The sequence below is a fragment of the Blastomyces dermatitidis genome, assembly GCF_000003525.1.
Source record: "Blastomyces dermatitidis ER-3 genomic scaffold supercont1.2, whole genome shotgun sequence".
NCBI lineage: Eukaryota > Fungi > Ascomycota > Eurotiomycetes > Onygenales > Ajellomycetaceae > Blastomyces > Blastomyces dermatitidis.
The window spans coordinates 7974517-7988411 of NW_025544775.1; the positions used below are offsets into that span (position 1 = coordinate 7974517).

At 37.9% G+C, this 13895-nt stretch overlaps 3 protein-coding genes across 3 annotated transcripts; all 3 read right to left on the minus strand.

Annotated features, from left to right (window-relative positions):
* Nucleotides 1-5074: 5074 nt before the first annotated feature.
* BDCG_02376 (mitochondrial outer membrane protein porin) lies at nucleotides 5075-7598 on the minus strand. The gene is made up of 6 exons (XM_045417916.1): nucleotides 7299-7598; nucleotides 7150-7183; nucleotides 6985-7073; nucleotides 6851-6881; nucleotides 6153-6655; nucleotides 5075-6033 (listed from the first exon to the last, which is right to left on the minus strand). Exons 1-6 carry the CDS (start codon nucleotides 7344-7346, stop codon nucleotides 5884-5886), a joined length of 855 nt encoding a protein of 284 aa, XP_045274616.1. The 5' UTR covers nucleotides 7347-7598; the 3' UTR covers nucleotides 5075-5883.
* Nucleotides 7599-7629: 31 nt separating this feature from the next.
* Nucleotides 7630-11078, minus strand: BDCG_02377 (asparagine synthetase). The gene is made up of 8 exons (XM_045417917.1): nucleotides 10650-11078; nucleotides 10443-10493; nucleotides 10288-10313; nucleotides 10108-10134; nucleotides 9834-10018; nucleotides 8478-9748; nucleotides 8263-8367; nucleotides 7630-8178 (listed from the first exon to the last, which is right to left on the minus strand). Exons 1-8 carry the CDS (start codon nucleotides 10673-10675, stop codon nucleotides 8136-8138), a joined length of 1734 nt encoding a protein of 577 aa, XP_045274617.1. The 5' UTR covers nucleotides 10676-11078; the 3' UTR covers nucleotides 7630-8135.
* Nucleotides 11079-11606: 528 nt separating this feature from the next.
* BDCG_02378 (SUMO-conjugating enzyme ubc9) lies at nucleotides 11607-13565 on the minus strand. The gene is made up of 4 exons (XM_045417918.1): nucleotides 13141-13565; nucleotides 12878-13038; nucleotides 12751-12774; nucleotides 11607-12644 (listed from the first exon to the last, which is right to left on the minus strand). The coding sequence occupies exons 1-4, from the start codon at nucleotides 13173-13175 to the stop codon at nucleotides 12391-12393; spliced, it is 474 nt and encodes a 157-aa protein (XP_045274618.1). The 5' UTR covers nucleotides 13176-13565; the 3' UTR covers nucleotides 11607-12390.
* Nucleotides 13566-13895: the final 330 nt, after the last annotated feature.

Sequence of the window (13895 nt, forward strand, 5' to 3'; positions counted from 1 at the left end):
AAAAGTATAAAAAAGAATTAAGTATTAATAAAAGCTCTTCAGTCACTGAAAAAGTAATTCTTACTTAAAAGAATATGAAATTATGATAGAAAATAACTCTGTTTTTAATTCTTTGTAAGAATATTGTATAAAACTCAGAGAAAAACATCTTACTTTTTCAAGAGAAGTAAAAAACTATTTCTAAGATCTTTTTTTTTTTGCATTAACTGTTGTAGAAGAATGAGATAGAAACTGCTAAGATATACACTACTATATACTCTCTATCAAGACTTTTTCTCTTCAAAGTTATGATATTATAGAGAATATAAGTCTGTTTCTATATAATAATGTAAATATTATCAGTGAGATGTAGAGAAACTGATTATTTATATCTCAAAATAGAAGACTTTGTCAATGATTATATTAATATAGAGTTAATTCTCAAATTTAATAGAAATCTAGTATTACTGTTCTCAATCTCTTGCAGAATCTATTGAATATTGAGATATTAAAACTAGATTTAATATATCTCACTGTGCAGGGATCAAAGGCTCAGTCAGATCTTGAAGTATACTGATTTTATAGTTATTATGTCTGTCAATTATGTATTGAGCACAGTTACTGAGATATCTTTTTGTACTTTTCTGTCAGAGATGAGCTAGATTGAGAGAAATGATACAAGAGTGAGACTCAGTGTTGATGTCTAGATACACTGAAGACAGACTGCAGAGATTGCACTTCAGAAGTAACTGTTGATTATATACTTGATATTATCACTGAGATATCTTTTTATATTTTTCTGCTGAGAATGGGTCAGATTAGAAAGAGCGGTATGAGAATGAGACTTAGTATTGATGTTTTGAAACATCAAAGATGGACAGAGTTTTCACAGAGATCACTTCTCAGATATCTTCACAACTACAAATCAGGGATCTTCCAAAATCAAGAAGATTGATGCATATGACTAGGTCTCTTCACCTTACAATTTGTATGGCAATTTGGCCCGGGGTTGTGGTGTGGTAGGGGAGAATGAGGGATAATCCCACGCAGGAGTTTCGAATGATGTCTGGTTCACATTTGGCTGGATAACTCCACCACTCCACGGGGTATGCAGTCGGTGATGGGGTCAAAATGCTTGTATGATCGAGGGCTTTTTGATGGATCTATCGGCGGGTTCTTATTCGAAAAATCGAGCGAGTTCGTGGTATATCATAAGTTGAATCATATAAGTAATATAGAAGATATGACCTTATTTATCATTTCAGAAATACAAAGTCAATTTTTGCTTCAAGCTCTTTATCATAGTATAGTTATTCACAGCATTATCAGTTATAATTGTAAGAAGACTGAAACTAATATCTCAATAGTTATTTTTAATCACAGTTATTAATATCTCTATTATATAATTCTCAGTATAACTACTGATTAATAATTCAAATTCAATTAATATCTCTTAATAAGTTCAGTTCTCATTAATGTAATAACATGTAACTTTCATAAATATAAGATTATTTATACTAGTTTATACATTCACTGTAAGAGATACTCTTTGATAATTCTTCAACTCTGATTCTAGATATTATATATTAACTTTGTAGTGTATCTCAAGATTGAACTGAAGACAGAATTGATATAAAATATGAAGATTTAAATTAAGTATTTAAAGAAGTGTTTAGAATTCAGAATTTTCAATTAATCAAAGAAAAAGATTCAGAGATATACACATACAAAGTAATTATTCACAGAAGTTATCAGATCAGAGTTATGAAATCAGAGTACTAATACATGATTATTTTCACATAATTTTCTTCAAATTAGAAAGTTAGTGTAATCAAAAATTATTATCTAATAGAGTAACTTATCAGCTCAATAGTTATATTCTATTTATTTTTCTTTTATTGTCTGCATTCTGATGACTTCAGATATCAGAAAATTTCTTCAGAGTTATAATCAGTTTATGATGAATATTTCTAAATAAAGTTGCAGTAATTATAGTAGAGAGATGACTCTTCAGTAATCTGTAATATAATCTATTAATAATTATTTCATAGTTTATCTTGATATTTGTGTTGAGTTTTTCATAAATTTTATGACCTGAAATCAGATATGAAGAATGAAGTAATTATTTATTATAATTAAAAGAGAGTATTCTGTATTGAATTATAAACAATGTAGACTTTGTAATTTATAATAATTTCTTAAAGAGTTTGTGAATCTTCAATAGAAGTAAAAGAAATGAAAGAAGTGAATTCAGAAGATATAATAATAATTTAAGAAAGATAATAATTTATTTTCAATAACTGATCACTGATATGTGTAAGAAGAATTAATATAAGAGAAAATAATCTTATTTCTTAGCTTAGTTATAATTTTAGTACTAACTCAGATTGAATATTATAAATATATAAAAGTAAATAAATAATCTTAATTAATCTCTATCATATTTCTTAAAATATATTAATATTATGTAAGAGAGTGTTATCAAATTATATTATCAGATAATATCATTAAAAATATATTAATATTATAAATATTAATATTGAAAAAATGTTGATACTTATACATTATAGTGATTTGTGAATCATAATAGTTAAATATATATATATATATATATTATTTCTGACTTGATTACAACTTGTACAATAATTTTTGAAAACTCAAAATTAATTTTAATTATTAATAATTAAAAACTTAAACTTATAACTAACTAATATAAAAAGAAAAAAATCTACTTCTTCTCTTTCTTATTCTTCTTATTATTCTTTATAATTCACTTCTTATTCTTCTTCTTCTTCTTCTTCTTCTTCTTCTTCTCATCTGAGATGATAATCATCTCAAAATCTCTCTTCACTGTCTTCTCAGAGAAGAGTTTTCACTGCTTTTCTTCAGTGAGATCAATCTGTATCTCAAAATCTCACATTTTCTAGTCTACTGTCTCAGATTTCATCTCAGTAGTAAGCAGATTGATATACTCAGAGAGTAGAGCTATCTTCTTAATATTCTGAATCATAAAGCATATTCAAGACCTGAATAAGATCTCAATTCTCTTCTTCTCTATCAGCTTCTGCTAATCAATTATAGTACAGAAGTATTATTAAAAATCATTATCTTTTAATAAATAAAAAACTTATCAGTTTTAACTTCTTTATCTTCTACTTTAATATCTTCTTAATCTTCTTCTATCACTGCTTATTTACAGTAATACTCTTCTTCTCTCTTTCTCTCTTTATCTTGAACTTAAATTATTCTCAGAACTTCTTCTGATCTTATTACTACTATATAAGACTCTTTACTGTCTTTTTCTTTAATCTTTTATAGACAGTATCATCTGTATTATTTCTATACTTAGTTCAGTCTAAATCTATCAGAAGTGTTACTTAAAATTGTTATTATTTTACTTTCTTACAAAGTCTCTTCAAGGTATTATAATATGTATTATAATCTGTCTTCTCTCACTTAAATACCTTCTTCTTCTCTTTCTTCAATCTGTGACAGTGCTCACATGCCTTGATGATCCGCAGAACTACAGAATGTTTAAAGAAAGATAATATAATGAATTTCAGTGAGTGTTGAAGAGAGATAAAGATAGAAGAGATAGTCAGAAATAATATAATAATAATAATAATGATACTAATAATAATGATAATAATAATAATAATAATAGTAATGATGTTAATAATAATAATAATAATAATAATAATGATAATAATGATAATGATAATAATAATAATAATGAAAGAGAGAGTGCATTGAAATATATTACTAACTTATTAAATATAAAGAGATAAAGAAAATATTAACAGCTTTCAGAAATATATAAAAACAGCTACAGTATTATATAGTAATATCATCTTCATTTAATACATGCAGTGTTGATATTCTTTATATACAGTTATTATATACTCTATATCAGAGATATATACAGAAAACAGATCTTTATTACTAGAAAGAATGATTACAGTAATTCTCTGTTTTTATATTATAAAGATAAGTTATTCTTATTTCTTTCTTCTCTCTTTTCTCTTCTTCTTCAATTCATTACTAAGTTCAAGCTGATATGAAAACTATTAAAACACTTTTAGAGACTCTTAAATTAAAGAGTATAGACTAATCAAATTTTAAATACAGAAGAATTAAATTATATTTAATATTATTAATTATTTATTTCTTTTTAATAAAATCACAGTCATGTCTTTTCTTCTCTCTCTCTTAAATGAAATATAACTTATGAAAAGTAAGTATCATATCAGACTATAATAATCAATATGATCATAGTATACAGAGCTGTATACACACAGTGTATACTGAACTGAGAGACTGTATAAGTTACAAATCAGTATCAGCATCTTAGAGAGAGCTGTGTGATATGAGAAAGCTATAACTCTTAGTTATATACACAGAGAATGAATTATTGCAGTAAATATATATATATTATATAAAAGTAACACTTTTTAATAACACTCAGTTTCTGATATTATGAAAATAGAGTCTCTCTGTGAGATTCATTTTTATCAGAAGTTAAAGAATTTTATATTCTTTAAAATCATCTTTATCTATCTTATCTGTGAAATTAATGAGAAGAATTATTAATTTCAGTATTTTACTCTTAATATTATTCAAGTGATAGCAGAGTTCACTCTGATCACACTTTTTAAGTATATATTTTCTAAATATTCATATTTATATAGATATATACTAATTATTTATTAAATAATATTAAGATAATAACTTATTACAGCTGTGTTACTCTTACTATAAGAAATACATAGTTAATAATAAACATTGTAAAGACTCTGAGAAGTGAGTATTTTAGAGATACTATAGCTCTGTAATCTTGATTTTTTTTATTTTTATTTTTTATTTTTTTATTTTTATTTTATTTTATTTTTCTTTCTCTTTTTTTATTTTTTTATTTATTCTGATTTTTTCTTATTTTTATTTTATTTTTTGTTTTTTATTTTTATTTTTTTTTTGTATTTTATATTTTTTTTATAATTAAAATTATATGAATTATAATCTGTATTTAAAAAAGTAATAATATTTGATAACACTCTCTATTGAATTTTTAACAAATGAGCACTATGTTATGATATTATGTAAGTGAGAAGTGATTTTATAATCTCATTTAATACTATTCTCAATAATGTGATCAGAATGAAAATATAACTAAGAATTCAAACATATTCTTTATCTAAGACTAGATTTTTATTTGAAAAGTGAATCTGAGATCTTTAATATTTGAAATAACATGATTTGAGATTAATGTGATGAACATAAATCATGATCAGGAGTAATGCTTTTAGGCAATGTGACAACTGTAAAGTTTGGTCCTGGTCCCAGACACGGTCACACGGTCAGTCTAATCATGAGCACCCATGTTAGCCACAACTTCCGCAATTACCACCACTCTTACAAAAGGTATTAATGAGGCTGTCTGCTACAGATATAAACAATATGATGGAAGGCAATTCCTTGTCAATCTGCACAGTGTTTGTCAGGAGACCTTCAAATCTGTCACTGTTAGAGCTGGCTTTGTGAACTGTGAAATCTACTCTATTAATTGCACAGTAATACTCTAAATATACGTATAGCGAAGTAAAAGATTAAAAAAAAGGAAGGGAAGGGAAGTATCAATTTGGAGATCCGCAACCCAAAAAGGGAGGCAGGAGAAAGTGGAAGACAATGGAATACATTAAAAAAAAACCTTTAGAAAGAAGAATGAAATGAGAAGGAAAAATAAAAATAAAAATCGGTATTGCTGCAAATTTTTCTTGGGTTTCTGATGTGTGTGCGCGTATGTATAGAATACAAAAACAGTAGTTTCAGGATTTTCTCTCTTGCTTTATTTCTTTAGTTCACATTTATCACTTTGTCTCTTTCGTTATTTTATCACTTGCTATTTCTCTATCCTTCAAACGTGAAGCTGGCTCCGACCTTGTGCGCGGCCTGGTTCAACTTCTGGGTGTCGAAGGAGGCACCAAGACCGAGGGTCACACCAGGGCGGAGGAGAACGTTGTAAGCCAATGCAGCGATACCGCGGTCATTAATCTTGGCCTATATCAAAAGAAATTGAGATTGATTAGCGGGAACTTGCACAGACAAAAAGGCTAGCAAATATTTGTAGAACATGCGTGGAAAATTAAGCGGGGAAAGAAAAGCAAAAGCTCACTCACCTTGGCGAAGGAAGAGGGGTCAAGTCTGTACTTGCTGGCAACTTCCAAGCCAACAGTGTTGCCGACCTTGGAATCCCATGTGGCCTTGGCACCAGCCTCGACCTGCGCGTTGACGCGATGGTAGTAGCTGGCGGAGAAGAGGGAAAGGTTGTTGGAGGCAGTGATGGCAGCAGAGTATTCGGGGAGACTGTAGGCGACGGCAGCAGAGTACTTGGTGATAGCAGCCTTCTGCACATCATAACCACCCTCAGCACCGACGAGGAAGCCTTCATGGCCAAGGACAGCGTCGAAGTTGGCAGTGGGGCCCTTGAGGAGATCGAAGAAGGCGCGGGCGTGGATGTTGGGCTGCTTGAAATGGAGGTTCAACTTTGCGCCCTTGGATTGGGAGCTGGGCAGATACTGGGTAAGAATCTCAGCCTTGAGGCCCTTGGCGATGTTGTTGTCCAGCTCGAGCTTGGTGTCGAGGGAGTTGGAGGTAGTCCATGTCTGGGTCAGGGTGAGGCCTGAACATGGGTGAAACATTAGCCTTATTGATGAATGATCCGCGAGTCCAGAAAGGGAAATAACGAAATTGAGGAGATTGGAAGGGTGATAGCGCATAAAAGCCAAATTAATCTTCATATTCCGGAGAGGTTTCGGCCCTTCCTTAAAGGGGGACAATGGCTTTCGCCGGGTATCAGGGAGGAGGAGAGCTTTACCAGTTGGCGCATCAACGTATTTGGCTTCAAGCTGCCGTTGAACCGAAGTATCAGTACCCCCCAAATATATGAGACCTCCAACGACTCCCAAACATGAGAAAATCGGTTCGCTAAAGACATGGCATCGAACTTACGGAGCCATTGATGGGACCCTCGTGGGCGGATTTTCCCTTGACGTTGAATGTAACGCCATTGGGGGCCTTGGATTTGACCTCAATGTTGGCTAGGGAGAAGGTCAAGACATCTGTCAGCACGGGATTCTAAGACATCATTGAAGAACAGGAAACGGGTAACAGTACCGGCGCTGGCGTGGTAGAAATCCTTGTTCAGGAGCTATATATAAATAATCTCAATGGTTAGTGAGGAATTGCGACGCTGGTTTGGTGGTCAAACTTTTAAAAGGGGTGGTGGGTGGGTGTGAGGAGTGATGTTGTTTGTTTTTGCATACATCATTTGCGGCCTTGGCAATGTCACTGAAAGCAGCTGGGGCAGGCATGGTGGGCTAGAGAGAGGAGGAGAAAGAAGAGGTATCAGGCACAGATATAAAAAGAAGCAGAAGATGCAAGCAAAGACAACTTGAGATATGTATCCAGAAGGTGTTGAAGGTGTGATTGAGCGAGGGTCAGTCAGTGGTTGGGGATAAATCAGCTTCTGTTTCTGGCAAAGTTTGGCAACGGAACAGACAAAGCGCCGGAGCAGTGTTTATCCGGCGCAGTGTCGGGAAATTCAGGACCATGGTTGACCGCGGCTGCTGATTGGTTGGACGACTTGTCAGGTACGGATGGGAGAAGTAGTTAGACTCAAGGTTGGTAAGTTTAGTACGTGAGCATTGGTGACTTGAAAAAAATCAAAACGCTTTCTTCTAGAGTTATCTATTTAATAACCACAAAAGAAATGACATATGTATATGCATTGATGAAAACGAAATGGTACCCCCAATGATCTATGCGAAAAGGAAGCGTAGTACCAAAACAACATGTAAACAGTAATCCATGCCAAGCCGAAACCAAAAACCATTGGAAGGAAGACAAGGAAAAGGGAAAGGGGGAAAAGGTATTTATATAAGGCGTAGAGAGGGCTAGGCAGAAGGAGAAGCAGAAACGGCGGCCAGAAAAACAACCACATAAAAAGAACCGAAAAGATAACACGGGTTGTTCCACGAGAGTAACTATGTATGCCATGTTGCATAAATGTTCTCTGCCTATCATAACTTGGTAGACCAGGTGCATCATCTACCTATCCTCTATCCAAAAACATAGGCTCCGTGGTTCTGCCGGGTAGCATTTTATGATCCGCTCTCATACTTGGCAATATGGGTGGAAATCGCACTGCAGACGGGACGATTATTAGCACATATGTATAGAAAAGTTAAAGGGGGCAGAGGGGAAAAGAACAAATGAGATTTTACGTACCGTCCACTAGGGTCCGTCTGCTTGGACCATTTTGGTTTCCACCGCATCACTGTCGATGCGCAGCATGGCGGGAAAAGCTCGTCGAACATCATACGATACCAGTATCTAGAAGTCAGGCACTCCCAGTTAGCATATTCGAAAAAAAATTATTTCCATTCCCACCAATACGCCATGATGCAATTTGCCTGGCTAGGTAATAAGGTTGTTGAACATACCCTTCCTTCGTATCTGGAACATCATCAGCCCACTCCGGTTTGGGGTTCTTCATCATCTCATCCGTAACATGCAACTCCGCATTATCCTTCAACGCATCAATCCAGCCATACCCGACACCGTCGCTAAACTGCTCCTTCTGGCGCCACAGAATGCTATCGGGGAGGTATGGTTGTGCATCCGGGTCGTCGGAGGTATCAAACGCCTTGCGCAGGATATACTTCTCGATCCGGTCCTTAGTGATCATCTTCTCCTGCGGGTCGACGCCCATGGATACCTCGAGGAACTGCTTGTCCAAGAACGGCACGCGCGCCTCCACGCCCCATGCCGACGTGGACTTGTTGGCCCGCAGGCAATCAGCGAGATGGAGGTTTTTCACTCGGGACACGGTCTCGTCGTGGAAGGCTTCCTTGCTCGGGGCGGCGTGGAAGTAGAGGTAGCCTCCGAAGATCTCGTCACTGCCCTCACCGCTAAGCACCATCTTGACGCCCATGCCTTTGATCTTTCTGCTCAGCAGGTACATAGGTGTAGATGCGCGGATGGTGGTGACATCGTAGGTCTCCAAGTGGTAGATGACGTCAGAGAGGGCGTTGAGGCCATCTTCAAGAGTAAACGTGAAAGCATGATGCTTTGTTCCGAGGAATTTGGCCACTTCGAGAGCGGCCTTGGTGTCCGGGGCGTCGGGAAGGCCGATAGAGAATGAATGGAGCTGTGGCAGGGTAGTCACGGTGCATAACTCGTTGGAATCGTCAATGCCGACCAGTCCCGAGCTTGAAGACGCTCCGTTAACCCCGTTAGTCGCTGCGGCGCTAGACAGAGCTTGTTGTCGTAGCGTCTCCCGCTGCGCGATGGAGGCCACTAAACTCGAATCCAACCCTCCAGAAAGGAGGACACCATATGGAACCTCCGCCATCAATCGTTTCCGCACCGACTTTTCCAGAGCCTCACGGATAAGTTTGTAGTCAACGGGAGTAGACGGGACGTTGGTGGGGTCCCACCATTTGGGGTCGAAATATCTGGTCATAGTGTTGCTCTTGGAATCGTATACATGGCCTGGAGGAAAACTAATAATCTTGTCGCATACGGGGTGTAAGCTCTTCAGCTCTGAGGCGAAATACACCGCACCGGGAGTTTGCGATGACCAGCCCTGGTAGAAACTAGTGATGCCAATGGGGTCTCGCGCAGCGACGACTCTGTCTTCCTTCTTGTCAAGTAGGACCCACGAGAACATGCCGTCGAGGAATTTAGGGGCGTCGATGCCATGTTCCATGTACTAACATCGGTGGTAAAAGGAAGTTAGCGCAAACCCGCAACATCAGTTGAAAAAGGAGAGGGGGATTGCAGGAATTAGGACTCACCAGTGGGATAATAACTTCGCAATCTGAATGTGTCTTGAATTTGTATGGAGTTTTCAGACCCTTTCGTAGGATTCTGTGGTTATAAATTTCGCCATTGACGGCGAGGGCAAGGGTGCCATCGTCGTTAACCAGAGGCTGGGCGCCAGAATCAACGCCAACAATGCTCAACCGCTCATGCGCAAGGACTAGAGAGTAAGATAGGATGCCAGGTCAGCCAAACTCGCTATGGTCGGTGGAACGGGAGCTTGTCCCTGTCTGTGCGCGGAATACTGACTTGTGTTGTTTGCAACGAAGTTTCCACCTATAGTACAGAAGGGTAGATATATGTCAGTCACCATGCACAGCAGTAAAAGTTGATAATAGATACTAGGGTCTTTCCTCCTCCTCCTCGTCCCTTCCTCCGCCACTGTGAGAACACTGAACACGGGATGGATGTGTGCGTGGGGTGACTCACTCCAATCGGGACCACGATGGCGTACGCTGTAGATTTCAAATAACAAGCAGAATTTTTAGCAACACGGTCCATTTCCTCTTTATACTGAAATATCCAAACTAAAGAACCACTAAGCCAGGAGGTTGTGGTGGCAGGGGGAGGTTGAAACCACTCACGCTTTCGCCATGCGCAAAGCCGTAGGCTTGAACTTTTGCACATCTGGGTGACTGCATTTGTAGAAGATCACATCAGTATGAAGCTATCCTTTTCTTATTTTTCATTTTCCAGCACTTTGATTGTAGAGATTCCTCAAATGGAGGGATATGTGCTTTCATAAATCCCTTTTCACTGAGCGGCAAATGGTCGGGCTGTAGTGTACATACCAGTGACAAGCAAAAATCCCACACATGACTTGACTGGTCCGTCGTGCTGCTTCTTCTGTACCGGAGAGGGGATGGAGAAAGGTTACGACACTCAAAGAAGAGAGCGAAATTCACGGGCCTGAGGAAATTTTTTTTAAGGCGAAGAAAGAGAGAATGAATTGGCCGGATGGTATTAAGTAAAAGAGGAAAACAAGAGAACAGAGAGCAGAGAGATTTTATTTTATTTTATTTTTTGCGCGGGGTGATGGACAGAAAAGAAGCACGGGAGTCACATAGCACGCGAAGTCGGAGGCGGGGTTGTTCAACGTGGCCGCCCTCCTCCCTCTTTTTGCTTCTTTTTTCTTTTTTCTTTTGTGTTTCTCTTTTTTTTTTTTTTTTTTTCTGATTTAGCCTTTTGTACGGCAGTCTATGGTGACAAAAGTGTCAAATGGCTGTTTTTTCAGCGTAAAGGCTTAATTCCACATAATACTGATTTTATAGTCATGCACCAATTACACTAGTCTTAATGTAGTTAGTATATTCCTGCATATGGTTTAGTCAGACTTGGCGTTCAGACTGAGCTCCACCCCACAGATCTCTTACCCTGTAACCTCCCACCCAATGAAAGCCCTCAGGGATATAGATATAGAGTTACCCTTGTGTATAGAGCGGGTATAGAGAGACCCTCTGGGTAGAGGACCCCTGTGTATAGAGCCCCCGGGTATAGAGACCCCTGAGCATAGAGACCACTGGATATAGATTCCTCTGAAGACTCTGAGTACTGTCTTAGGTCAAGAGCCCTCCACTGATGTGGGTCATTATTTCATACAACCTCCAATGAGGAGACCTTGATTGCTAATACAATCAGTATCATTAATGTGTGCTCATTGTAACACTAGTATAAAATACCCATTTGTCACATTTGTCACTTATAGACTGCCGTATTTTGCCCCCCTAAAACGTTTGAGTCATATGGCGGGGCTAGGGAAGTTCGCTTTTAGGTTTCGTTCTCCTAACTAGCTGATAAGATATGCTTTTTTTCCCGCTTTTTTGCCTCTCTCTCCTTCAGGCACGACGCCAGTTGTTCTGCTCTCTTCCAAAAAATCCAAAATCAATATATTTCTTATCTTTACCCTTGCAATCTCAGCCCATGTTGCCCCTGGGATTAACCCATGTCGCAAATGCAGTCTACGGCTTGCCAACTCAATTATCCCTACCTACCCACCGTCAAAGCTCAACCATTAGCAGCTGTAAGCGCCGATTTTCGGCCTCGCATTCTAAAGAAGAATGTACAGGCAAGTTTTAAAGAGTAGTAAAATGAAATGGTTAGTTAGCTACAACGCGCGCTCGTTGTGTGTAGTCAGACTACTTGGTGTAAAATATGAAGTACTTGAAGCACGTACTCTATACCTCACCAGTTCACCTTTGTAAGGCTAGGATATCTTTGATTTTCCTCCAAAAGGCTACCCAAGAGAACAGAACTTATTACTACGTCGAATGCTTTCTCGTGAAATCTGGAGTAGCTAATCCAGCGAACGTAACAAAAGAGAAGGAAATAGGAGAAATGCAGAGAGAAGCGCATTGTGGGGTGGATTTCAAAACAATAAATCATGGAAGAAGACAAAAAAAGCTCAACACACACGGAGAGCGGCAACGCAAAATAAATAACAACCAAGACGCCCTGCTATAAACTAAGAAAAGCACACTTCACCCAACACCCCAGGCACTACCGTCGGGAGATCGTTGCAGCCGATTTACAATGCTACAAACCCGGATTCTCCCTGACAACTTGTCTCACTTTCTTCTCGTACGCAGCGCGGTCCTTCTTGAATAGGGTATATGCTTCAGCCTGGGCGGGCGACTCAGGGTTAGGGTCGTCTAGAAGATCCTGGATCCCGAGAAGGATCTGTGGGATGGTGATCGCTGGTCTCCAGCCTTCCTCTTCGTTTAGGATGGACAGGCAGACGGTGCCGGAGGGGTAGACGTTTGGGTGGAAGAGTGGTGGAACGAATTTGCCTGTGGCCGAGTTAGTTCCCAAAAAAAAAAAAAAAAAAAAAAAAAAAAATCCCATTTATCATCACTCAGCAAGACGAGAAGTTATATTGTTGAAAGAAGGACATACACTTTGGGGGTTTCGTAGGATACTCTGTAGGGTGTATAACCAACAGCAGTTAGAAATCGCTTTCTTTATATTTGATTTCATGCAGAAATATAAAAGGCAAGCGAGCGATGCTGATGGAACACATTACCTTCTGGAAAGATAACTTCCAACTTAAACAAGCCCCCCGCCCATATGGTCTTCTCTTTACCGGGAATACCACACTCCCAGTACTTCATGTCCTGCGCACCGGCCGCATTTCTACGTGGCTTCGCATAGAAACCGTAGGGATGGTTTTTTCTCCATTGTTTCCTGAAGCGCAAAAGAAGCAGGGACATATTCGTCAGTAAGAGAGAATCTTACAAAAGACCCTTACAATATAAAAATGGTAGTCATGGACTACGCCGGACTGACCGTTCCTCTGTTAGTCGATTTATACAAAGAGACATGGCTACAAATGTCCTGCGTTATGAAAGACCAGACTTAGGCCGGAAATGACTTTCCACAAGGCTGTCAATTGGGTTCGCAGACTGAGGACGAAGTAAGTAGAAATAATATGGGTTGGATTTGGAGATGGAGGTGCCGCTTTTGTCTATCGTGCACGGGGTGGCCTGTGAGGAGGTTAGGCGGAAGGGGAGAACCAAGACAACTTGCAAAGAAGAAGAAGAAACACAGAGAGAAGAAGAAGAAAAAGAAAGACAAAGAGAAGAAGAAGAACTGGAATAAGAAGTGAGGGTTTTGTTGAAGAGTGAAGGTTGCAGGCCCAGAACGTGACGTCATGTGACACAGGTTAATGTTGGTGATTACTCCTTACCGGAAGAACGTAGGGTTAATTTATGGTGATTACACCGTGGATCCACCATTCCACCCGTGTCACGTGTCACTGATTGTAACACATGTTCCATCATTATATTCAGTAACATATCACTGAATATTAAATATCAAGATGATGTTGAGATGATGCAGAACTTTCTAACATCATCATAACACTACTCAGTAACTGTGCCATGCTTACTCACTCTCTGTAGTGAGTGCGCCACAGTGTACAGAAAACCACACTATAAAGAAAATATTTTGAATATAGTAATCTTCAAAAATTAATTAATAATCACCATCACATCTATCTATAACATAAAGATTATCTATATACTCATTAGAAGGTGTAGAAT